This window comes from Siniperca chuatsi, linkage group LG5 (genome assembly GCF_020085105.1).
Source record: "Siniperca chuatsi isolate FFG_IHB_CAS linkage group LG5, ASM2008510v1, whole genome shotgun sequence".
In the NCBI taxonomy this organism is placed as follows: Eukaryota; Metazoa; Chordata; class Actinopteri; order Centrarchiformes; family Sinipercidae; genus Siniperca; species Siniperca chuatsi.
The window spans coordinates 28,739,551-28,766,860 of NC_058046.1; the positions used below are offsets into that span (position 1 = coordinate 28,739,551).

At 40.4% G+C, this 27,310-nt stretch overlaps 1 protein-coding gene and 1 long non-coding RNA gene across 3 annotated transcripts; one reads left to right on the forward strand and one right to left on the reverse strand.

Moving 5' to 3' along the window:
• Positions 1–5: 5 nt before the first annotated feature.
• fbxw8 (F-box and WD repeat domain containing 8) lies at positions 6–25,436 on the reverse strand. 2 transcript variants are annotated; one of them, XM_044195502.1, is made up of 11 exons: positions 24,025–24,955; positions 23,834–23,938; positions 22,627–22,791; positions 22,161–22,249; positions 18,264–18,421; positions 17,763–17,959; positions 17,120–17,338; positions 8,679–8,806; positions 2,340–2,513; positions 1,639–1,755; positions 6–535 (listed from the first exon to the last, which is right to left on the reverse strand). In XM_044195502.1, the coding sequence occupies exons 1-11, from the start codon at positions 24,493–24,495 to the stop codon at positions 370–372; spliced, it is 1,989 nt and encodes a 662-aa protein (XP_044051437.1). In that variant the 5' UTR covers positions 24,496–24,955; the 3' UTR covers positions 6–369. The 2 variants fall into 2 exon arrangements, with proteins under 2 accessions (XP_044051437.1, XP_044051438.1); XM_044195503.1 differs by lacking the exons at positions 6–535; positions 1,639–1,755 and adding an exon at positions 5,611–5,762 and having other exon boundaries at positions 2,379–2,513; positions 24,025–25,436.
• LOC122875886 lies at positions 25,322–27,286 on the forward strand. Its single transcript, XR_006377931.1, has 2 exons — positions 25,322–25,460; positions 26,450–27,286. It is a non-coding gene; the product is annotated as an uncharacterized LOC122875886 (long non-coding RNA).
• Positions 27,287–27,310: the final 24 nt, after the last annotated feature.

Consider the following 27,310-nt stretch of genomic DNA (forward strand, 5'->3'; position numbering starts at 1 on the left):
TGTAGTAAATTAGGTAGAAATGACATTTTATTTATTGCTGTGATGTTGCACAGCGGGAACTGAATCAAATCCAGGAAGCCAAACGTCAATTAAAAAGTCATTAATTTTACAATAATGGTTTATAAGGCTGTGATCCTGTGCAGCATCTGGGCAGCTGAATTCAACATTGTAAATTACAAATACACACACAACAATTACAGATAAAATACTGTACATTTACCTTCCAAAAAGCTTGATTTGAATAGGATGATTAAAAAAAAACGAAATAAAAGGATACAGTTTGGAGAATCAAACTGACCAAGGGTGAAAGTTTCTATTGTCCATTCAGTTCACACTGAGCCCAGTTGCAGTCTGGGAAAAAACTGCACGTCAGTGGGATGCATGGGAGCCGGACAGCCTGTCGTAAGGCACCGCGAGGCTGATGTTGTAGTTGTAGCCATGTGACTCGGTGTAGTCGGACCTGCAGATGGGCAGGATGTGATCCCGTGACAACGTGTCCTCAGAGAAGTCGTAATGGCAAATAACTCCTCTGTGTCTGAAGGATAAAAACAATTCTATTAACAACAACAGAGAGATAACTTATTTCCCTTTTTGGAAAATTGTTCAAACTGGATGCTTTTGTAGGACATTAAGCAGAGATGAACATTCTGAAGTCTAAACCAATGACACATTGTTGGAGAGCAAAATGCAGGTTTATATGACATAAGTGGTGAGATTATTTAAAAACCTGACTTCATTCAGTTAGGTGGATTTTTTATTTTAAGCCTACAAAGCAGCATTAGGAGCAGCCAGTTGTCTGGGAAATGTGGTCCCAATTTTGAGAAACAGGCTATCAGCCATCTTAACCACTATCCCATTTGTAATAACAAGGTATTGAAAAAAAAAACAAAAACTTTGACAACGGCAACAATAGATTGTCATTTAAAGGAATAGTTCAACATTTTGGGAAATACTCTTGGCAAGATAACGAATAAGTGTAAGGTGAGAAGATTGATGCCACTCTGTCTGTACGGTAAATTTGAAGCTACAGCCGGCAGCCGGGTTAGCTTAGCTTAGCATGAAGACTGGAAACGGGAAACAGCTCCAAAAGGTGATAAAATCCGCCTACCGGTACCTCTGAAGCTCACTGATTAACACATTATATTTCCTTTGTTTCATCCGTAAAAAACAACAATTTGTGGTTTTACAGGGGGTTACATGTCGGACTATTTCTTGGCCAGTGACTAAAGGAAGTCACTGTTTGTGTCATCTGTACAAAAGCCATAGTGTTAGGAGCTTTAGAGGTGCTGGTAGGTGGATTTTTGTTATCTTTGGTGAGAGCCAGGTTACCTGCTTCCCCGTTTCCAGTCTTTATGCTAAACTAAGCCAGCCGGCTGATGGCTGTAGCTTCATATTTACAGTACAGAAACCTTCTCTCGGCAAGAACGCAAATAAGCATATTTCCCAAAATGTCAAACTATTCCTTTAAGAATGTTAAAAGTTGAATTTGCTTTTTTTAAAACCTAAAAAGGTACAGAGACGCAGTCTGTATTTCTGACTCCGAGACTCTGTAGGGCTGTGGCAAATGGGAGATGGATGTAGAGAAGAGATCCAGGTTAAAAAAAAGGAGAAGAAGAGTGTGGGAGGGAGATCAGTGACCTGCGGTGAGCTGTAAGGTCATCGTCTGTGATGCAGGCCCCCCGTGGCGACTTGTCATCAGGGATGTTGGCTGTTACCAGGGTGCTGGTTTTGAAGTGTACATGCCTGACAGGATGTCTGCAGCCAAGACAGAAAACAACACCTTCAGTATAAAACATATAAACTGCATTTTATTTATTTTTTTTACTTGTGCAAGTTAGTTTTTTTGTACAAATGGTTCTTGAGGCAAATGTCTGGAGCTATACTACATCTAAAAATGTCCAAATTCTGATTTCATTCCTCACATATGACACAAAATTTATATTTTCTAATCAGTGAACAGCAAAACGATGCACACATTCACATTTTCCCTACATTTGGACCATGCGGATGTGGCACGAAATTGGTTCCAAAATACAGCCTACATGCAACTTACTTACAATTGTTATACAAATTATATTAACTTTGTCTATGCTGCGATTACATAATATCTTATTTGTAGCACGGAACAATAATGAGAAGAAAAGAAAATATCTACAATCACTGCTTTGATGGGTTTTGTAAATGTCTTAACTCTAATCTCAGAGCCACACACCACAACTGTAATGTGCTGGAAACAGAGAAGCTGAGTTACAAAAACAGATGTGACGCCTTTGAAAACTGTTAAACTGCACATTTCCTTTGCATCTCCTCTCAGTGGCTCAGAGGAAAGAAAATCCCACCTGTTGTGCATCTCCCACAGCTTCGCTCCCATCCTCATCTCCCACACACACACCAATCCCTTGCCTCCGCCGCTCACGATCTTCCAGTCGTCCGCCTGCACCGAGGTGACACCCAGGTGGTGGGCGTACAGGGACGCCACAGAAGAGCCAGCTCGTAGGTCAAACACCCTCACCCTGAATCACAGGAGAGATGAACAAATGCTGCTATTAATTTACTGAGAAATGTGTTGATTATTTTTGCCATATCATTGCAATTAAGTAGGTTAATTGAGAAACATGATGAATTATGTGTTTATAGGCCAGAGGTTGTTGTTCGTCATTTTTAAAAAATACTATATTTTTAAGTTTTAGATTTATATAACACTCTAAGAGTTATTTAAAGCAAGTCCAATAAAAGAATACTATGCGAAGTGAGTACAATAGTATCAGTCACTTCCAGTGAAGCACGGCCATTTTGGATTTCACTTCCTGCGTACAGAGGCGGAGGACTCTAAGACCGCACAAAGAGAGTACAGTTTGTCAAAGAGTGCATTCATTTACAGACAAAAGGACACTATTCTCACTTTTGAAGGAACTTTTCAACATCCAGCCAAGAGACCAAAGACAAAAACAAACTGAAGAACATGTGCCAATGAGAGCTTCAGTTCCAGCCTTATATGCCCTGGGCTCAACCCAAATATCACCTCATTTCATCTCTGCTACTGTATTTACCGCTTTCACTGGATGAGGCCAGTAAAAACAATAAACTTATAATAATATAGAGGTATAAAGTAAGTGTGGCATACAGACAGAAACTAACTAAATATGAAATGGATTTACATTATGAGGCTTGAAAAATCCATTATGGTGCAAATGGAGTACTGCAAGAGCAGATCAAAGGAAAAAGAGCTAAAAACTATATAACGGAATTTAGATAAGAGCAGATCAAGTAGGGGGTGTTAAACATAAAGCAGGTGAACATCTAAACATCAGAGAATAGTGAATAAAAAATGAATAAACAAGACAAAAAAATATATGAATAAAGGGTGTGCAAAATGACAGCAGGTACAAATACAGGTCTACAAGCAAGTTGTTAAAAGTTAGAATGAAAGTAGGTGTAAACAACTAAATAATTTAAATGTAAAAATATTAAATTTAATGTAATTTTGTCTTTATTTTTAATTGATTTTGTATTGAATGTGTCTATTATTTTTACCCATGTTTTCATTCTAATAGAAGCCCTTCATAAATTCTGCTTTGAAATAAGTGTTATATGCTCTTTTATGATCTTATGATTATTATTATTATATAAGTATTAGTGTTTGTATGAGTATTTACTATGGATAAATGGCAGTAAGAGCAGGATTTGTGTTTGCTGGGTTTCATGAGCAACACAAGCCCAGGGGACCTTCAGCTCCATCTGTTGTCATTGTGGCTTTATTGCAGCTGAAAGCATCCAGGACATGACTCCATCCAGGCCCAACCTGCTTCCAAGACTTCATTACCATAATCAAATTCACTTTGGCAGATTTCATTTCCACTTCCAATTTTTTTTTTTTTTTTTTTAAGAATCAGTTAAATGGCTAAATGGGCACCATGGACTTGTTGTCTGCAGTTAGTTTTGCCTGTTTAGTGGCATTACGTGATGGAAGCACACGTTTAAACAATGAGGAGGTCTGAACATTACTGGCAGACCGCAGGGAACCATAAATCTAATGTTGGAGGCGGCTCTGTCTTCAGTGAGCTGTCAGTGGTCAGACTCCTCTTCATTAATCAGGAGGAGCTCTGCCTAATAAGAGAAGTGTGGGAGAGGCTCGGGTAACTCCGATTGGTTTCCTACAGCTAGACGAGTCATTAATCATTATACACGGAGGATTATGTTTGATGCAAACCTGTGATTTGGTGATCCCAAGTGGTCTTGTTTGATATTCCATACGAATGGATACCTTCAAGATTATAACACAGATTGGCTGTTGCAGTGCACAATGGCAGTATTGCTAAACTTGGTTACACGTTTTCTGCTCTGCAGACGTTGCAGTTACGACGAGTTAAAACCACCTGTATCCTTCTCTATTCCAAGATCAGGTCAAGATCAGGTCAAGACCAAGTCAAGAATAAGGCCTGAATAAACCAAATTCCACAACAGGTGAAAAAACAGTGTACATCAGGTATCCAGACAAACTTTTTTCTTACTGAAAACATTTAAATCGACATGCAACGCAACACTTACTACTGATAAATGCTTTGGTAATAAATAGACAATTTACAGAAATAATGTGCTGTTTTATTTTAAAGGAAAAAAATCACAAAGATAAATAGTGCTTTTTTGTGTACAATTAAATGTTATCTGGAATTGCCATGTACTGTTCAGTCATGCTCCTAACCTAATCTGTGTGTTAAGTGTTTCGATTTTCCAGCTGTGGTTGGAAGTCGTATTCTATTCTATCATTTATTTTGTACACTTGAACTCCGTTCTTTTTTAACAATTCAATGTGACCCTTGAATTTAATGAATGGCAGCTCTTCCTTCGCAATGTGATGTATTGAATTTTATTGGCATTTCAGCGTCTTCTGCAGACCGATGAGTAGATTCCTGCCTTCGAAACGCCGTTGGCAGAGGTGCTGCAATTCCCTCAGTGCATACAAGATACAAGATAGATTTATTCATCATTTTATAACACAGGGTTGCATAGCGAGATTTTTGATTGCAGTTCCCTTCATGCTACTCAAAAACAAATGTTATGAAATAAAAGCTATTTTACATGGGGGAGTGCTGAGGATGAGTTAAGTAGTCTCACAGCCTGAGGGAAGATGCTGCTCTGTAGTGTGGTGGTACGACAGCGGACACTTCTATATCTCTTTCCAGACGGCAGCAGGGTGAACAGGCTGTGGCTGGGGTGGGTCTTTCAGTATCCTTTGGGCTCGCACTCTCTCTTAGGCGCCTCACCAAAATTACTGATGCTCGGTAGGCTGGTACCAATGATCTTCTGAGTAGTTTTAATCAGCCGCTGCAGAGCCCTCCTGTCCTGGGCCGTGCGCATCCCGTGCCAGTTTGTGATGATTCCAGTCAGGATGCTTTCTATTGCTCCTCTGTAAAAGTTAATAAGAACTTGGCACAGGAATTTTGCCTTCTTAAGTTTTCTTAAGAAACACAGCCGTTTCTGAGCTTTCTTTACCAGGGTAGAGATGTGAGAGCATGTCAGGTTCTCTGTGATGCTGATTCCCAGGAACCAAAAACTATTCACTTGCTCCACCTCAGCTCCACTGTTGTAGACAGGGGTGTGTGTCTTTACCTCCTTTTTCTTAAAATCAACGATCAGCTCCTTGGTTTTCCTCACGATGAGCAGTAGCTCCTTGGTTATGGATATGAAGTCTCTTCGTTGTTTGAAATCCGGCTGATGATGGTGGTGTCATCCATACAACAGAGTTGTCTCCATGTCGGGGGCTGCAATCATGGGTGTAAACAACAGCAACATAAGCACTGGTGAATTCTCCGGGCAGATAACACGGTCGACATCTCAACAATAAAAATTCCATCCAAGCATCACTGATGTAAATATACAGTCCACCTCCTCTCGGAGTCTTGTGTTCTGCCAGCGCAGAACACGCTCCGCCCGTCGATAGCTTATAGCATCTGCCCCTGCATAGTATATGCTTCATCTTGTTGTTGTGCTTTACGAGTGTTTCATGTTTAAAGTGTGCGGTCGAGTCGGCAAACTTAGATTTTCCCGCAATTATTAGGCCACAATACATGGCTTCCTTTTCTTTGCAATCTCAGCCACGTCAATTGTGTGAGCCACTCCTGTCGGAAAGAGTAGGTCTTTGCCGTTTTTCGAAAACGAGATCACCTGCTGATTCCTCGTCTGAATTGTCCTCATCAGAAATGTGGGACTGTAGTGGCACAGGAGGGTCTGAATGATCTTTTCTTTTGAAAAACAGTCGATAGTTCGTTTCATTGACACCAAAGGGCCAAGTTGGAGCGAGAGCACCGGACACAGGGAGACGGGCCTGGTTCTAGACAAAAGGGGGCCATAGGCAAGATTTTCTCTGGGGGCCCTCCTTACTTTGCCTGGAGCCGAGAACTATGAAATAAAACTATATACAGTATAGTTTCAACAATATATAACTATGTAAAACTATTATTTGTTTTAAAAGGACAACATGACAACCCTTTGATACTGTACCACCACAGTGTGGCAGGAACATTCCTGCAATCTATAAAGTGAGCATAATCCTTGCATGGCATTAATACACAAAACACACATTTGTAGTAAACATGCCTTCATTCAACTGATGTTCACTAAGAATTATGCACTCAGACCTTAAATCAGATGTCTACACATCCTAAAAGGCACAAAGTCTTGTCAACGACAACTGAGGGCGTTATAACTCTTGACGACACGCATGTTGGCAGAAAAACAACCCAGCCAACACTCAACAGCAGTAATACAATTCAAAATTGAAATAAAAAATAAAATGAGATCATTCTTGCACTAATAATCTGAATGGTTCATTTATATATGGCGTTAATTGTATTTACGGTATTGTAGATGCCGCAAATACAACTGTAGATCCCGCGAAGTGAGCTTGTGACCGGGAGGTCGTCGGTTCGATCCCCGGACCGGCGGGATAAATCTGGGTGGGGAAAGTGAAAAAGCAGCGCTTGCCCCTCCCTCATTACCACCACTGAGGTGCCCTTGAGCAAGGCCCTTAACCCCAACCGCTGCATTGGAGCAGCTCAGCAGCAGATCAGACTGTGGTGGTACTGAGCAGCTTCCAGGTGTGAATGTGTGTAACTGTGCAAACGTGATCAGGGCATTCAGTACAAAATTGCACTGCAATCCATCCCATAGTTTTTGAGTGACTTCATTCTGGAACAAAGTGGTGGACCCTGACCAAAAGACCAACATTGCCATCCCTGGAGCCATGTTGCTAGTGTGAAGAAAAAACTCAAGTTGAAGACATTTAAAGTTTTTAAATTGGCAGGACAAAGTCGAGTAAAGTCCAAGACTTCAGCAAAGTGGTCTCGAGGCTGGACTCAGGAAGCACAGTCCTGCATAATGATAAGTGAGAAATAGCCACAGGTATGACACTCACTATTTCTTCCCTCTCTCTTACTGTATCCAGTTTTGCTCTTTGCCCAAACCTTTCCCGTTTGCACAGATGTGGCAGTCTTCCAAACAGCCCTTATCAGGACCCCTCATTTGCTCCCTGGATCTCGCAAAAAACAGGAGGACAAAAATCATTTGGACAAAAAGAAGGGATGCATTAGGTTTTGGCCTCAAGCCACCCTTGTCAAAGGGCCAAGATTGCCGACTGTCCCTCAGTCTCCACCATTTCCATTTGTCTTCGACTGTGCACTGCATCAGCTGGGGCCAAAGTGGAAGAGCCAAGCTGGTGTCTGAACAAAACTACTCATCTATCAGAAAGCAAAGACCAAAAGTAAAGCAGAAAGGAAGTGGATAAAGAATCTACCAATGCTCTGGCAAGAAAACAACCATTTCAATTCTTCAATCAAAACAATGCTGAGCATTTTCATTTGGCACTTGACAAAACATCTTTACCGGAGCATTTTGTTGTACGGTTGCTAGGAGTCAAACTGGTAAGAAGAGGGGGAAAAAACAGAACCTAAACAATATGATATGGTCTGTCTTGCGCTTTAAGCCAAGTACTTAACAGCCAGATGGATTTGGTGCTGAATAGAAACAGCAGGGGCAGCTTTGGAAAAAGACGCGCCAGGGATTTTTGTTTTCCTGCCAGCTCATGCACCGCAGCACCCGCTAACAAGTGCAGAATAGACGAGAATGGCTCTTTTATGTGTCTTTTCCTCATCTGGAGAGCCAGGTTAGCGAGGTGGCAAGTGTGTGCACACGCATGCATGTGTGTGTAGTCGCTCGATGGGATCGAGACAACCAGATTTTTTTTTTTTCTTGTATAGTATCCAAGGTAAAAGAGGAGACAGACAGACAGACAGACATCTCTATTCAACACAAAGAACAAAACATCTCACATCTAAGTATGAGTCTTTTTTTTAGAAGCTTTGTGTTTCAAGGCAACAGAGACGGAGAAGTGTGAATAATGCACACATTGAATAGAGCCTTGTCTTCTCACACACTTTCTTAAAACCTGTCCTCCACTGCAAGTACTGTAGCCTCAGCTTCCCAGCTGCTCCTTCATCAGGTGTCACTGAGGGACAACTATTTAAACAGACACTCCGTTAAGCTTAAGTTCTTGGCTGGTTTCAACCGTGCGATGTTTACATAAACTGAGTGTGTCAGTATTGGGAAATTCTGTTCTTGTGCATGATCTTCGTGTATTCTCCATCTGGGTGAAAGTGTGTGTTTTTGTCCAAGTGTCCCACCTTCTGTCTTTGTTTCCACACACCAGCAGGTGAGGGGGGCCGTCTCTTAGGTTGATGCAAGTGAAATCTCCCAACGAGCTGCCGACACATACCACAGGTTTGCCCGTCTCTAGGCTGTAGATGTGGATCTGTAAATCAAGAACATACACAAAGATCAATCATTTGAAATATTAAATTCGGTCGACCTCCAAATGCACAACCACCACTTAAGTTGCGAAAATAACTAAAGCTGGCGGCAGTAAAGGCCTGACGGAGCATCACCATGGAATATACAAGTATCTGTTGATGTCTATGGGTTGTAGACATTGCAAAAGATTTGCAACCAAATATTAAATATGACTTTATTTAACTTCATGACTTGTCCAATTACTTTCTGCTTCTAAAATTGGGTGATTATGTATAAAAAGGGCTACAATTCATGCACCGCTCACAGGACTCGGACACTCTCAAATTAAAGCTGAAAATCTGCTCTTTTACCTCTTAGTCACTGTACTGTACTATACACTGTTTATATTATTTGATGGAGTATAGAGCCACTGCAGCAAAAATAAATAATTGTCCAAATATTTTTAAAACATTTTTTATTAGGAGTGCAAAACATACAACATAGGGTGAACACAAAACAACAATAAAACAGCAATGATAGTAACAGCAATGAAAAAATAAGCAGAAATGACAAACGGCAATACTAGAAGTATTTAAATAGTAATAGCATGTATAATAATAATAATAATAATAATAATAATAATAATAATGTGAAAACGGCAACAGTAATATCAGTAATAATAACACTAATAATAATAATAACGATAGTAATACTAAAGATGGTGTTGATAATAAGTTGTGTTGACGCAATAGTAATATCAATAATAATAATAGTTAACATTGATAATAATAATAATAATAATAATAGTAGTGATACTAATAGTAAAGATGGTGATGATAATGTTTTGTGTTGACAGCAATAGTAATATCAATAATAATAACAATAATAACAGTAATAATAATAACAATAGTAATACTAAATATGGTGATGATAATATTTTGTATTGACAGCAATAGTAATAATAATAATAATAATAATATAACATTATTAATAATAATAATAATAACAAGAGTAATGCTAAAGATGGCGATGATGATAATATTTTGTGATGACGGCAACAGTAATATCAATAATAATAACAGTAATAAGAATAATAATAATGAATAAATGACAATAGTAATAATAATGATTATGTAATAATGAAATAATGACACTTACCTAACACACACACCACACCTCTCCTAGCTTCCGTGTCAGTGTGCATGTCTTTTTTCCCTTCTTCTCATTCACAGTACAGTTACTATTTGTATGTATGCCTAAGCTGAGGCGGTGCATTAAAATCATGTGTGGTACATGTTAGGTGTCGATTTAATTTAGTTATATTTATATTTTTTAAATATATATATTACATTTTTTTCTTTAATTATTAAAAGATATTCATTATACCGTTACCGTCCTTATATCAAGCAAAATATCAATATCATCAGCCAAATGTTTTGACTTTACTCAGGATCTGAGATCTGAAGTACAAAGATTTGTGTTATCAAAACAAAAATTTAAATGGTGTCATATTTTCTTCTTGAACTTACACAAATCCTTTTTTTGCCTTGAATTCCAGCTCCCCAATTAAGTCACAAGTGTGTCATTTGCTACGCACATGTTGGACCAAAGTCCAAAGATACAGCAGACCACAGCAGTGGTGTAGAATACTACCTATGATCAAATCAGACGGTGGACAAGTCTGATCTACTGTTGGTCAACTTCTCTATACATTGCACAATTTAACACACACACACACACACACACACTGAGATATAACTGGAAATATTGGATATCATATATTGTACAAAAGACAAACACAGTAAACTGAAGTGATGCTTTGCCAGTTAATTAAAAGCAAAGCAGCACTTAAGTGTTAAATCTTGAAAAAAACAAAAACAAAGATCAGCCGAGGGACATATTTCAATTACAGACAGAGATGTACAGCATTGCCTGTGGCTTGATGGCTGCAGCAAACTTTCTTCATACAAGTTACAATGATGTCATCTGGAGCGGGCCTAATTGGTCAATTAGCGGCTGGTGTTTTCTCATCCAAATGAGACAGAACAAACAGGATAACCGCCAGGCAAAATTGACTTTGAATAATTAAAACGATAAAGAAATTAACCAAAGGAGGGAGAGAATGAGAGAGAGCCAGAAGGTAGGAGAGAAAAGGAAAGACAGAAAGTGAGAAAGAGAGAGAGATGGAGAGACAGTGACAACGATAAAGACGTTTGAAGGAAGGGAGGAAAAAAAAAAAAAAAGAGGCATGATGTAAGCCTTAAGGAGGTGCCAGCAGTTTTTGTGTGTCCCTTTTTTGGGCCAAGCAGAGCTTTAATTGTGCACCACCCCAGGGCAAAGCCCAAATCACACCGGACTTTGAAATGACAGCTTGATAGGATTTGGACAGCGGAAAAGAGGGGGATGAGCTGAGAAAGAGGGAGGGGGACGCAGAAATTAGGTTCAGCCTGCTGTTCTCGATGAATCATTACAGCTTCGGGAAGATATTTTTTTATTAAATATCCACCCACATCGCCTACTAAAATGAAGAAATGTTGCTGAGGGAGGTAAAGGGGCTGTTTTGTGATAATATTGGGGGCTGTTTAGAGACTGCAGCAGTATGTTTTGAGAAGAATAATCATGAGCATGACTATAGAGGAGTTGTTAGGTTAATGCACTTGCTGGAGCCCCAGTGAGGCTTGCAGACAAAGGAAACTCTAATGGTGGCTTGTACTGGGATGTTAATGTAATTACTCTATTTGCTTTTAAAAAGATGAAAAATTTGGCAATTATTGCTGCACTTTTGAGGAAACCTTTTATGTTGCCATTTCCTGTATTGTTGAACACATTTGACCAAAGAGCAGAATTTGGTTTGGTTTTTGATTAATCTTAAGTGGAATATCACAGACCGAGGAATGGAAAACAATGTGGCATGGAGGCCCGACTGTCTTCACTCCAACCAAAGACTCCACCAGCTGATTTCTCTGATTAACGCTCCATCAAGTAGAGAGAGAACCTAACAAGAGAAATCACCAGTTGGGGCGAAAGGTTTGAATGAAATCTGTAGACTGTGAGCTTTCCTTGGCCCACAATGCACCATCCTTGTCATACACAAACACCCACATCTGAAACAAATATGGATTCAGAACTACATTTGGTTTAGACACCATGTGGACAAACAGAGATTAGCGCATTGGACCAGATGCATGATAATGGCAGGTTTGTGGTTTGATGTCATTTGGGAGTATATTTCCTCCTGCATCCTTCAGGGCAGAGTCTCAAACTTGCTTAAAGCAACTCACTGAAGAGAAGCTTATTGACAAATGCAAGCTCAGATGTTACTTTTGGATATCTGTACTTGTAATACGAGTATACATTCGTTGCATTGTTCTGTGTATTTCCACAGTTGTACAGAAGCCTATGTGCAGTTGAATTTGATTTCTCCCTGGACAAACAAGAAGGTAGTAGCAAAGAAAGAAGAAAACTAAAAGCTAAATCACAAAGAGTAGTTTAGTTGTGCTTCTTGGCTCATTATTGGTTTGTGGTTAGAAGCTGTTGGCTGTTGCCCACACTAATTAAACAAAGGCAAGAAGCATAGAGAAAGAAAGTAGCCACCCCAGTGTCATCCACTGAGATAACTGTTCTGAAAGCACATATTGGAATTTTAACTTCCTGAACAGTACCATCCATGTGTTTAAGGTGCTATAATAAATTAGAAGTGTTGCATTCTGGATAGGGGGGCAGTCTTATTGGGTAGGTAAGTGTGTATGTTGTGCAGTTACCCAGCTTCAGTTAAGGTAGTTAGGTGAAGTGATATTTATCCAGTTCAATTCACCAGTATATTACTCTGATGGCCTCAGTTTTCTAGCAGGGGAATAGTCCCATAGTGGTTGATTCCCTAACCTCATACTGAAGGTGCTCACTAGATATTATGCTCCCTTGTGGTCTCAGGTCCTTGACAAGGTAATGGTAACAGGCGGCACCCACAAGTACTACATTTCACATAACGGCTGGCGTTAATCTTCGCATCCAATGTGGTGATGCAAGTAAGTTTTTATCATCATCGTGGGGAGTGACAAGGTCACAGCTCTGTACATATTTTATATTTAAATAATAATGTGTGCTATGTAAACTGGCTGATTTGAAATGAAACAAAGCCTGCAAGCTAGTTCAGGCAGTCATCTCGAACATAACTGGATAACACTGCTGAGTAAAACCCAGAAAACAAGTTGTTTTACATCAGTCCATGCCCCATGGACTGATGTTGGGATCCCTAACAGTATTTCCACCCATCCTACATGTCCATTTAGTCATACAGTAGACTCAACTCACCCTTAGCAATAGGGTGGATATGCATCTATCTGATATGCTGCTATCGCATTGTCATACTGTCCATCCAACCAGCCCTCTGAACTTGAGGCAATGAGCGGATGATGCTTTTCTGACAGCACTTGTGCGCTGTGCTCTGTGGTAGATCCACTGCAGTGGATGGATAGTTTGCCAATGGAGACGCCAGCTTGTGTTAAATGCCCAGCCACGAGCTGGGTGGATGCCTGGGTGCCCCCAGTCCACTGGCAAGAAGGTGGCCAGGAGTAATGAGGATCTGGAGACTGGCTCTGACCACACACACACACACACACACATATACACACCCACTGACAACACAAACAAAGATGGGGAAGGCTAGAAGACAAAGCCACAAGCTAAACGATAACGCATGCCAAAATATGATAAAAAATCTTCTATATCACAGACACAAAGCAGCTTTTGTACTTTAAGCTGTCAGATTTTGAAACAAAACTGCAGCAAACTCAGTGATCACTTCTGAGTCTGAATCAAGTTAACAAAAACACGACAATGCGGTTGAGTTCATCTAAGTCAAAATGCTGTAAATGAAAATGTTTCACTCTTCTGTGAGGCAAAAAGGTGTGAGATGACTTTCTTGGATGCCACCTCCATGCATTTTGACAGATTTTAATGAAGCATATGTTTTCTTACTAAAGGCCGCATACAAAATGTCTGGCATCACTCACGGTTGCAGCAAATTCATGCTTTGTCTTCTCCACAGTATGAAATTGCTGTTAGAAGTGTGACGAGAGTGACAGACAAGGTTAATTAAGTTTGTGAAATATTTTAATTAGTAAGAGAGGTATGCTAATCATGAATTGGCATAATTTAGATGGGAGTTTGGGCTAAGCTCACTATGGAAACAACAAAGTTTGAAAGACTCTTTTGAAAGACTGAATCAAATCTAAAATTCAAAGCTTACTAGGAAAGGAACTGCTGCTTTTGATCCTTAACTCTGGACATTTTACTACTGAAGTTAAAAAATGATGATTTCAGTGAGTCATGAGTCAAGACAGATTTATTTGCATAGCCGAAAATGAACGTACACTGTTTAAAATTGGTTACAGGGCTACATCAGCAACGATTACTGAGCCAGCTCAAGTTTTCTAAGATGATGACGGAAAACGGGCAACAAATTCACACAGGAAGACAAAAGAAAGCTCGAAATTGTGAATTCAGATTTAGGGCTCTCCTTTGACGGCTGGGTGTGCAACAGCATCCGTAGGTAGGAAAAAGACAGCAAACAAAACGGGGTTATACTTCAATCCTTGGGATAAAACTTTATTTAGGGTGGCAGCTAATGAGTATTTTCATTATCAATTGATCCGCCAATTATTTGTTCCAATAATTGATTAATCACATCTATAAAATGTCAGTAAATAGTGAAAACATGCTTCCCAGAGATCAAAGTGACGTCTTCAAATGTCTTGTACTGTCCAACCAACAGTCCAAAACCCAAAGATATTCAGTTTAAAATGATGTAAAACGGAGAAAAGGAGCCAATTCTCACATTGGAGATCAGAGAATGATTTGAATTTTCACTACAATTAGTCGACTGGCAAAAAAATAACAGACAAATATTGTGATAATCGATTAATCCACTAATCATTTCAGCTCTAAATGAAATCTAGTAAATCCAATATAGGAAGTCCAATAAAATAGTTTCAACAAATACTGTAGATCCAATGAAATAAGTCCATTAAGAGAAAACTTCCCAAACCTGACACTTTTTACATGAAAAATGTATTTTTCTCTTCTCACTTCTCACTTGCTTGCTGCTTACATGGCTGATTAAATGGATAACCAAACATATTCAACAGTAGATAGATTTTTTCCCTCTAAATAACCCAATGTAGCTTTGACTTATGATAAGGTAAGGCTCACTGCTACTCTCTCCTTGGTCCACTGTGTGGTGCTTTAGTGCTGCCACTAAAATCAGAGCTACAGTACATCAGCTGTGCTTTAACAGGGGGTGATGTCAGTGGAGAAGCTTTGCCAAAAACCTGTAAATCACAAACAGAGTGCTGCGTGCACGCACACACACACACACACACACACACACACACACATGCAGTGTGCTCGGGTGGTACTTGCTGTTTTAAAGCTACCACTTGTCCAGTCTCTAAGGCAACTAATATCTTTCTTTTTTTTTGGATGCAGCAGCTTTCTTTATCATTTGCTCCATCCATTAACATTGACAAAAAATATCTTGATGAAGTGAACTTATAATAATGTGCATAATGGGCTTATGCATAATGACTGCTGCATAGCTGCCTCCTGATCCCAACAGAATAGTTTGTCTCATGGCTCTTTGTACTTTCTAAGTAAAAGCTTAAGAGTCAATTAGGTGCATGGGGTCCTTAGAAACACAATATTATTAGAAGCAAACAGATGCAGGTTGGGGAACAGCAGTTTATCAAAGTACCCTTGAAGGCTGTAGTAATTAGGAGCAGGGCCCAAGGAGGGCTTGTCGCTATTTAAGCTAGCTATTTCTACTATAAACAAATCACCTACAGGTACATCACATTCTTTTCTAAGGGGACCCAAGGGGTCTAAGGGGACACAGAGCGATAGTGATCACACCGTCAAGAGACCCAGTTTACATTTGCACAGATGAGATGTATTTAGAGAACAGTCTTTGTTGCAATGTATCTGAAATTCAAATCAGCTAAAAGTGTGGACCAGACTTAATGTAACAAAATAAAAAAAGGCAGGAGGCATCTTTTCACTAAAAGAGTTAAATTGATTTAAGCGAGAGCAGGGAAGATGGGTATTTCAGCTCACTGCTCTCCTCTTAAAGAATTGTGTTCCTAAAAGAAAACATGTGTCATTCTATTTGAGCAAACCAAATTATTTACCTAGTACAATTCCCCATTTTTTCATTATGCACCTGTTGAGAGCTAAAGTGACCTTGTTAACTCTATTGGAAACCTTTCATTTCAATTAGTAAGGTCTGGGTAGCATTTTTTTTTTTACATCTAAAATCCAGCTACAGAGTTCCGAGGCTTTGCCATCTACTTCGTCAACATTCAAGGTTTTCTTTAGGTTTATTTGTCTTCCTGAGACTTTTCAATTCCTGAAAGCACAAGAGGCCTTGATGCAGCTCCATCAAGTCTCTTTTTCTCTAGAAAAATGTAGACCTTTTCTGATTAAGGTACTGCATAACTCAATAGATAAGTGTGTAGCATTAACACCGCAAGGATTTTGTTATAACACTGTGAATCATGATATTTTACCTATTAGATTTTGTTCTAATTAATTAGCTCACTTTGCTTTTAACACGTCTCCTAAACTAGTCCTGCCTTCCAAGGCATTAACTTGTGATCCAGGATCTAGACCTGCTTCCCATATTGGTGATTTTGAGAAGCCACAATTCTACCATGGCTGTGCCCTCCAAGCAAAACACAATGACTGTTCCAAATATCAATTTGCAAGCTCTCCCTGCTCAAAGCAAGGTGGTGGATACAGATATTGCAGTACAGTTTGTTCTACTGGATTTGAAAAAGATTAAATTCAGAGTTTATCAACCTTGAGGTGCAAATGAAGTAACATGGGGAGCAGACAGGGCCATAAATCTAGACTTAAGACTCATCTTTTTAGCAAAGCTTTTTCATTAACATTTTGCTTGTTTTCTGTATGTAAAGTGTCCTCGGGTAAAGTGTAAGGCACTTAAAATCAAATTTATTAGGAGTAGTAGTAGCACTAGTTTTTTTTTTTAAGACCAATGCTTAGGTTTGAAATACTTAGCAAGTATGCCATACACAAATGCACATGACAATAAAACATGGGCTGATGGGCCAGAAAAGTTTGAAACACCCCAACAAGTCTCAGTCCTGCAGAAAATTGGTAATGAAAATCTGGTGAAAATGTTCTTCCCGCTTGTGCAAGAAGAAACATCTATTAATGTCACTGCAATTTTTGAACACTGATTCAATGAGATACTCACTGCACATTTAAAAACTGCACATGTTAATATTTAACAGAAACTGCGCAGAGACACTGAACCCACCTTGTTTCCTCCATCGTGCATGCCCCAGCCTGTGCGCTTCACTCCAAGTGCAACATGGGAGTCAGAGGCATCCAGGCAGGTAACAGGATGACCGTAGACTGAGTGGAGCGTCTGTGGCTCCTCCTCCCGGGGGTCCAGCAGGTACACGGCCTCTCCTGCGGCCAGGGCCGCCAGCGGGCCCTGCTGCCCCCTGCCTGGCACCAAAACCAGGCTCTCTACCTGCCATACAGTCACGATCGAGGCACACTTTACTTTACTCATACAGCAGTAACATGTACAGCGCTCTCTTCGAGGATTTAACTCGATTTCACTCTTTTATGTATTTGAGGGTTATTTTCAATCCTCTAAGAATTTCTACAAGCATGTTTTCAGTTTCTTATGAAGCCATATATTGTACAATTTACAGTTGCAACTGAACATTATTTTCATTAAATCGATTAATTGGATCATTTATAAAAATGTATAAAAAAAAAAAATATGGCCATCATAATTTTCCCCATCCCAAGATAACATTTTCAATTTTTTTTTGTTTTGTGCAAACATCAGTCCAAATGCTTCCATCATTATTTCACATAAAAGGGAGACAATAATACATTAGTATGGAGCATGTCATACACATGAGGAATCAAACTGCCTGACTTACAGTCTTGGGTAGCTGAGCCTGGCAGAGCGTCCTCCAGTAGCCGTGCTCATCGGCACGATCCAGCCGAATGTCGGGCCCGGCGGCGGAGCCCAGGACGGGACTGTCAGGGCTCAGGGCCAGGGCCTGGATCCTCCCCGGGCTCTGGTAGTGGTGGAGGGGCTCTCCACCTGTCTCTGTGCTCCACAGGTCCACACAGCCTGTACCCAAGATAGTGAAACACAATCACTTAGTACATTAATAACTGCACTGATTTATCCCTGCACAGGGAATGAGGGGTTACACACAACACTAAGCTGTGTACTTTACTAAATCACAGCTATAGAAGCTACAAATGCAGCTTGGCAGCCTTCACACAATAAGGCAAAAGCTCGTTTTGGAGAATAGACTACCCATTTTTTCAGTTTGATCATTTAAAACCTAAGAATTTTCTGAAGACATAATGAATATACTTCTGTTTACAATAGAATCACACATCATAAGCAGACATGTACACACACTCACCATCTTCATAAGCAGCAGCAGCCACTGTGCTGTTGACCTGGACGTGACTAACATAAGGTCTGGGATCAGAGCTAGCTGACAGGCTGTTAGTCTTCAAGTAAGAGGCCGTTGAGTCCCAGTGCAGCGTGTCCCACAGCCTCACATCACCAGACGTGTACCTTTGGACAAAAAAAGGCTGATGAATGTAACAGCAGAATTATTGCCCATTTTCCATCACAGGCTGAGAAGTTTGTCTCTTCGAGAATACCTGACGTCACCCTCGCACCACTGAATCATTTCCCCTCTCACACTTTCCTCCTTTACTCACTCTGACTTGTTGTTATTTTGTTTTCTAAAATCTTTGTTACACGATCTTTCGCGGATTACAGGGGTGTTGCTTCGGCGGAACAATGCTGAACATTTCACCCCTTACTCCTGGCAGGAAGGGAAGGTTATCCTAGCACTCATTATAAGTTTCTAAGTTATGCGAAATCCTATGCAGTTACAAAACTTTGAATGTATGACTCTATTCACTCCCTTATGAAGAGCTTTTAAGCTAAAATTCTAATTCTTTATTTTTTTATAATGTTGCAACATGTTGCACCTTTACACATTTGCATTTGCACATAGTAAAGTTAACTGTGATGCATTATTCAATATACAAATTCTCATATTAGAGAAGCTGCAACCAGAAAATCTGTGCTTTTTCGCACAATAAATCCCTTAAACGATTGATATATTTCCAAAATTGTGATCAAATAATTTTCTGTCGATCGACAAACTGATTAACCAACAAATTGTTTCAGCACTGCTTGAGACAAGTGGCGCAGATACAATGTGCCAGGGTTTCTCCAACTTGACTCCAGATTTCCCAAAAAATCTGGTTGGTACTTGTTTAGAGCTGAAACTTTTGAACGATTAATGATAATCGATTCATTATTTGAGTAATTTGTTTCAAGCAAACAGCCAGCATTTTCTTGCTCCAGCTTCTCCAGTGTGAGGATTTGTTGCTTTTCTCCGTTAATCATCATTGTAAAGTGAATATCTTTGTGTTTCGCACTGTTGGTCGGGCAAAACAAGACATTTGAAGAAGTCATCTTGGGCTCTGGAAAACTGTGATGGGCATTTTTTGTTATTTTCTGACATTTCATAGACAGAACAATTAATCAGTGAATGGAGAAAATAGTCAGAAAATGAATCAATGATGAAAATAACTGTTAGTTGCAGCCCAAAGGTTTTTTTTCTCTCTCTTTAAAATAAAGATAAAGATTAAAACAACTGTGATTCCTTCTTGGTCTTTCACTTCCCCGCTTCAAGAAACTAAAAGCTTTTGCTCTGTTTCCATTTGTATGAACAGTACTGTCTACCTAACTGTGCCACAGAGAAGGTCCTCCCGCTACCTGAAGGCAAACCAACAGACTTCTTCCAAAATCCAACCAGTGGCTCACAGCACAGAGTGTAGAGGTCAACAGAGGTTGCCAATCTCCTCAGTGATTGTTAAGTTTGCAGAAATTATAAAAATGTCTCATAACTTGTTGTGCTTATGATTTCTGGATTTTACAATACTAAACGTAGCACCCTTAAAGTCAAAGTTTATCCAGCAACATTTCTTACACAGACTGGGATGTGATCTTCTCCTGTTCTTGTACAACCTCACCTCATCCTGTGTTTTTTCCATTTACTGACAAAAGCTCTGTCTTTATCTCCCATCCTCAAGTCCCATCCTCAAGTCGTCCCCCCCCACCACCACACACACACACTCAACAGACTTCTGTTCCCTCTTCCCCTTCGCTCATCGCCCAAGTCAATGAGCTCTCGCTGTAGGAGACGACCAACTGCCAGCGTTACCACCTCCACAGATACCATCATGTCTGAGCAAGTATCCGCCTCGCAGCCTGAGTGTGTGACACAGTGACAGCAAGTGTGACAGAGGGTGTACATGTGTGCGCCCGTATGTGTGTGTGACTGGCATGGCAGGGTTTGGCAGGAAGTAAACAATAGGAATACACACTTTCCCTTAATTGGTATATCACCTCAATGCCAACCATCCAACAGGATGACGATGCTGAATCTCATCCAAGTAATGCACCAAAACTTTTATGTGCAGGAAACTTTGTGCACAGATTACTGCAATCTTCATGCAAGCCTGATGAGATTTGGCCTGTAAGTCACTGTGCGACTTCAAGATTGTTGGGTTAATGAGACAATGTCTCTGGTTGCCTTTTAAGTGCCAAATCTCATTCCACCGGTTCCCTAATAAGATTTTGTGGATGCAATTAAACCATTCTTGATTACTCTTGACTGCTATTGATTATTTTCTAGTTAAACAAATTCAAGTACTTTCACTTAGCTAAATGACCCTTTAAGTATCAATATTGGGAAAAGTACTGATGTTGTGAATTTGTTAATAGCAATGGTAACAAGAAGGATTTAAGAGTATGTTTTTCTAGACTGTTTTGGTACTGTGTGTCCTACACCTGTTAACCTGAAAAGATACAAACACGCTGTCTTCTCCAATGAGACACAGCGGGACAGAGGGGAATCTAATCACATCACTCCCTGGAGACGCTGCACATCTCCTCGTGGGCAGTCTATCAGGCTCCTGTTGGCCCTCGCAGTCTATTACTGTCTTAGCCCTGTTATTTCAGGGCAGGCTGGATTTAGTTAAGCTGCAATTCATGTACTCCTCCCTCACCAACTACAGCCATTAGTAGTACCATTCGTAGGAGTATGAAAATGTGCAAAAATGTGACAATATGCATCAATGAGCTGAAAACTGAATCGCAATATTAAATCTGATCAATAATGACAAGGTATTGATCTTTGCTAATGCCGGAGGGTGCAACGTATTTACACTGTGAAACGTCAGATGTCTCAAATGCTGCCTGAAAATGTTGACTTGCTTATATTCTTAAAACGTCCATGTCCTCGTCCAGAATTCTGAAATCAGTTCATGTAAAGACGTTAAAGTAAAGTGTTACTCAGACAGCATTCACAAATGTTGCTCTTTCCTTAGCTGACATTATATTTTTTTGTTTACTTTTAGGGAAAGATCTGCTTGTAAAAACATTACATTTTTCATTTAAGGGATTATTTGAGACAATGTGCACTTTGCACTAAACCTTAGAAGAAAAACTCATTTTAAAAACGAAGAATGCTGAAACTTGAAATCGGAGTTTTGCATAGTTTATGCCTCAGGAGGAATAAATAAATGTAAGATGAGTTTTGTACAGTCGGTTTGATTCTTTCCATCTTTGTTTAATATATTGTGAGTGTATCGAACGCTGAACGTTGTAACGCAGCATAACGAGCCATGATCTCACTCTGTGATTACACCCCTAGCCATCAGGCAGCGCTCTAAACTCCTAACTGCTCAGTAGCCAACAGCAGAAGACCGGTTACAATGAGTTTTCAAAGGAATATACATATTTTCATAAGTAAACCAAATGGCAATCAAACATCTTACGTGCCCAATATTGAGACTTTTTTTTTTCTCTTAAGTTTGTGTTGATATGGTCTGGATTTCTGTAGGTGGCACAATTTCCTTGCTAGCCATGCTCGCTACTGCTGCTCATGTTAACTACCCAGTTCTTCATTTTTTTATTTCAATAATAAGCAGCCACTAGCAACTTACAATGCATCATTCCCAAGAACGACCTGCCTAATGTAAAAGTCTGGTGGTCAGTCACTATGAGTCAGTGATACTTCACGTCCCATGTCTACATGTGACATATTTTTAATTAAACACACAGTCATAAATCAGAAGATCTATAACCAAGATTTATTTTATACCGAGATTTATGTGAGAAGATAAAGAGTGACCGAGAAAACAAGGCAGATGAAATCAGAGGTTACAGCTAATGTTAATACACATCAGATGTCAGAAGCGACCTGCGTGCTGGAGTGCTTGAAACTTACCCAGCCAAGACAAAGTTGTCACAGGTGCTGACGTCACACAGCACCTTCCCCAGCTCGAACTGCAGCTGGCTGATGGATCCCACTCGATTCTGGACAGAAAATATCACCTGGCTGAAAACACGGTTCCATCCATAATGCAACTACATTACGTTACAACTGGCAAGCAGAGCACTAATTGAACTATACAGAGGAGGTTGGCTTTCAAAATGATCATCTTTGTTATTTTTTCTTCCAAATTAAAACCAGAAGAGAACTTCCACATCATTGCCTTTACTTGTGTGGAATGTTGCTTATTGTATTGTATTATTTTCAAAATATAAATGACAGTTAAAACCGGAGATGGGAGATATATAGTCTATGGTCGACGGCCAATTTCACCAGATAAACTCCGATAAACAGCATAGGTGTTGAATTTGGGTGAAAAATAGTTATTTGGATTCACCACAGTGGAACAGCTCGAGCCCACCTTCCAGTTGGAGCACACGGTTTTGGCCGAGTTCCTGCAGTCTCGCAGCGCGCTCTTCCAGCAGGGGGAGTCGGACACGCTGGCATCCTGATGATAACCCTCCCTCGTGCACATCTTGAACCACAGAACGCCGTCCTCTGCAAGGACTCTCCATGCCCTGCTCACCTGGGTGGAGATTGGACAGTGTAACAGTGGGCTGAGTCAGCATACATTACGAGCTTGCATCACTTGATTTATTTGTGCTTAACAAGCCCGGCTGGCTGCCAAATGGACTCTGTGCACCGCGTGCTGTATGTCGGCCACACAAAATGTAATTCACTAATCTATACCAATTTAAGTCACATAAGGTATTAACGTTGCCCTAAGCAATTTTGCAAGTTGGGGGGTAGTGCAAGGTAACTGTAATTTAAGGACTTCATTACCAAGAACTCAAAATTCTGAGATCAGCAAGCAGCACACAGTGTGATCACTTTAAAGGAAAGAGACAAGAGAGACAAAAATGTGCTGCTTTTTATTCATTTTAATTTGTCATTTTATCTGCATTAGATTTCTTGTCAGTGTCTAACTGAAAAATCAGCTCCAGGCATCCAAGCTGCAGGCTCAGCCGCTTCCAGATCCTGACCCTAACCACAATAAACCTATACCTGCATTCAACCAAAACTAACTTCAGCAGTCTGAAATTGTTGCCTAAAGTAGTGATTCTCAACCTTTTTGGTTGCAGTGTCTACTTGCAACCTCTCCTCAAAGTCGGCATAACTCTGAGTTGTAAGCTATTTAGCTAAAGTGTGATTTGTCCTTCTCAGATTTTATATGAATAATTGTGAGGACTGAAGAGGTAAAACTGTCCAGTATTTCAAAAGTAAATAGCGAAAATTTGAGAAAGGTCAGAAAATGAACCTTATTTAGTGTGGCGTGGATATGTTTTGTTTTTCTCTGTTGTCTTTATCATATCATGAGCACTCAGATTAATCTATGGGATTTAGTCTAAAGCAGCTGTGTTAGCACTGCGGTGGCAGGGACTCTGTATGTCTGCAGTTAGTCGTTTTTGTCCAACCCTTTCATCAGAATGTCACTACACACAAAATAAGGTGAATATATGGCTGTTCACTTGGTGCGAGGCTCATTCCTTTCTGTGGCAGCCACTTTTTTCCCCTGTCATTCTATGATGCAAAGCTCTTGCCAAGAAGGTTTTACGTTAGCAGCTTACCTGTGCACATCGGCCTAGCTCAGTACAGTTGAGATATTGGAATATCTTCAGGGCTAACTCATACGGCAACTCAATATCAAAGAAGGGAATGTCACTGACTTCATTCTGCAAAAGAAAGAATTATAACAGACATTATATACTGAGCAGATTCTGGTCAACCATCATCATCATCATCATCTTCATCTTCATACCAGATCCTGAATGAGTTGATCCAGCAGCTCCTTGTCTTTCTTGACCTTTCTCTGAGGCTGCTGCTGCTGCTGCTGCTGCTGCTGCAGGGATGCGCTGCAGACATTAGTTGTGTTATGATACTGCCTCTTTCTCCTGGTTCTCTCCTCCTGAATCATGCCCAGCAGGGGACTGGTCCTCCCATCCAGCAAGCTACTTGCAATGGACACATACTCAGGCTGATTATCTGACTCTGCTGCAGCTTTTGCTCCACCAACACATCCTACATCCTCAGTGCAACCACCCTCTTCTGGTTTTGAAGGACTACAGGCCTCGTTGTCTTCAAAATACCTATTTTTCAAGTCTCTCTGGCCTGACTGACCGGGAACATCCCGGGAACGGGAAGGAGCACAAACAAGTCGCTGCTCCTCTTTTTTACTCGTTAATTCTTGTTTCCAACTCTTCCTGAACGCAGCAAGTTCGTCCTCGGCCATACTGCTCAATCATCGCTGACAAAATCTAAATTTACAGTGTTACAAAGCGGTGTCGTAGGAATTAGTTAGTTTAACAGACCAGTTAAGGGAAGCCATAGCTTGGCACCGACAAACAAGCACACGTCCTTCTCTATAAACAGTCCGAAGAGGGACAAGGCGCTGCTGTAGACTACATAAGTTCCGCGCGTTTTTAATTCCGCAGTTTTATTATAGACGCGGCCATTCTCAGGGGTGATCTATGTTTTTGTGGCCACAACTAGCAATTGTTCTGAATATAATTGCAGGTATTTCATATTCCATGCAAGTGGGATGGTCATATTTGAAAAATACAGTTAATACAGTTAAAAAAAAATAAGAGAAGAGAACACAATATCCCAGAACACCCTATAACAAAAGAGTCCTCAGATCAAACCAGACAGGAGAGATTCAAGCGTTAACCACTGCATCTCTCTTTTGGGAAAAGATGATGTAAACCCCACACCATGTGACACTGTAATGAATAATACAGTAGAGAGAGAGAGAGAAAGGGAGATAAAGGGGGGGAACGCAAACACAGTTAAGGTTTGATGAGAGAAGGGAAGGAGGGTCATATATCCTCAAGACTTAAAGAGAGTAGACTGGTTGTTCTGTCAGAGAAGATGTGTTGGCTGCCGATAGACCAGCCTTTGCTCCTGCTCGGTGACTCAGCCTGCAGTGCCCGCCGACCCTCGCCGTGCTCCGTGGCTCAGCTGCTCGCGTCGCGGCTGCGGAGGATCGGGGACCAGCTGGAGAAAAGCTGGGCGGCCGGGGAGACGGGCAGCGGCTTCAGCTGTGGGGGCCGCGGGACGGCGGCGGCGGCGGCGGCGGTGGTGGCCGGGCGAGGCCACTTGAAGAGCTTCCTGTGCACTGCAATACACTTCACCGTGCTCGTGCTGGTCGTCGCGAGGCGACACCTGTAGGGCGCGAGGCGGTAACACCAGCAACAGGTGCGTAAACGATGTCACGTCACCTGCGCGAGGGTTTAATTCGCAAACTATGACCTCCAACCTTCATGAGGGAAACAAAAAATCTTAGTTATGAGAAAAAAATCTGTTATATTTTAAGCAAAAGCGTTAATGTAGCCTATGTGGAAACATGTCACAGGCAAAAAGTGTTGTGTTAAATCTAATTTGAACACCTGGCTGCATGAGGTTAATTTAATACAGACGTGTTAAAGTACATTGCAGGTTAATTTGTGAGCCAAAGACAGAAGTTTTCTCTTGGAGAAAACTTCTACTTATACAAGTTTTCTTGGTCTTTCAGATTATTGGATAAACTGAGAGAAAAAAAAATGTGTAAGGTATCCTCTGAACAGTTTGGAAATGTTTCCACACCACAACACTGTAAGCTTCCTAATTATCAGGGAAAAAACACCAAACGAACGTCATAAAATCACCCTAAAATTGAACTTAACGTGAACCACAGCTGCCCTACAAATTGAGCTATTTAATTTGGATTTATTCTCACATGAAAACACATAACACTTTTCACTTTTCTGTTCAACTTAACGCCAAACAGAATGTTGCTCCAGTTCGCCTAATTATGACACATGAAGCGCAGGCAAACTAAGTTTGGGATGGGTTGAATTCGCATTTAAGGAATGTTTCACGAGGAATAGTAAATGTTTTAAATTGGCAAGGCTGAGGTCTTCATCCGTCATTCATTTGTTTCATCTTTCGTGTGCTGTGTATCTTAAAATATCCTAAATTTGTATCTACTTTTGACCGGTTAAAAGATATTGCATCTTCCTGGTTGAAAGGATGAAAACAGTGTATGTTAGTGAGGTAGATGCTAAATGCACAGTAATAACTATGGAAATTATAAGCGGAATAAGAAACCGATGTATTTGTTTACACCGTTACGAACTTAATTTTATAAACAATTGTTTTATGGATGCTTGATGTAAATTAAAGGGCATATATTCTATCTTATATAGATGGTGCCTTTAGGACCATGCACGAGGAACGGGCTCACATCATTTGCACTAAAAGGATGGGATGCAGCAGAGTCGGAGGATGCGGTCCAGGAGAAGGTGTGCAGCGGGTAGAAGACCGACAGAAGAGGAGGTTAAATGTTTTGTTTCAGGGTCGGAACTTTGTGTCTGATTGAACGCCATGATGTCATGAAGACTTACTCAGGCCCGATGTGGAGGCGCTGCGAGTTTCATAACAAGCTGCCACACTGAACCCCAGAAGCCCTGCAGTCAGTCAGTTGCACGGCCTGCCCCCCTGCGTGACTCTCCGATTCTGTCATCAGTTACAAAACGGTGATGTAATCCTCCCCTGGTAGAGTGGAGGGAAAAGCTTACTAATAGGACTTCTTTGAATTTTCCCCTCCCACGATGTGAGTGCATCAATGAGAAAGGGGTTAAACTGATTAGACCTTCAAATCCTGAAAAATGCACTGAAATAGACCTGCTCTTAAGCTTCATAATGCACTGTACTTTTTTTTTTACATAAGCTATACTGTAAGTGTACACGTCAGTAATGAGAGGATGAATGTTTTGTAGATGTTTCCTACAGTGTTTAGATGATGTTTACACATTCTCCTGTGCTTTATCTGTTGGGGCAGTGTTAAGTGGCTTTTTAATCATAAACAAGCTGCAGGACCTGTGCATAGGAAGCTATGCTGTCTGTGATTTCTTGAAATAAGCTTTCTCTGGTATATCAAGTGTAATGTGAGCAGTCTTTTATAAAGTGTGTGCTATTTATACTAATTCAATATTTCATATGGATTTTTAGTAGTTAAAATAATAAAATCCTTCTGAAATGAATTCTCTGCAGGTCTCCTTACAATT

What these genes read in the sequence shown, in the direction of transcription:
- fbxw8 (XM_044195502.1), bottom strand. Translation starts at nt 24,495, where the DNA reads ATGGCCGAGGACGAACTTGCTGCGTTCAGGAAGAGTTGGAAACAAGAA. An exon ending in AGGCTCAGCTACCCAAGACT is followed by an intron (nt 17,339 to 17,762) that starts GTAAGTCAGGCA and finishes ACTGTATGGCAG; the next exon opens with GTAGAGAGCCTGGTTTTGGT. An exon ending in GACCTTACAGCTCACCGCAG is followed by an intron (nt 536 to 1,638) that starts GTCACTGATCTC and finishes TTTATCCTTCAG; the next exon opens with ACACAGAGGAGTTATTTGCC.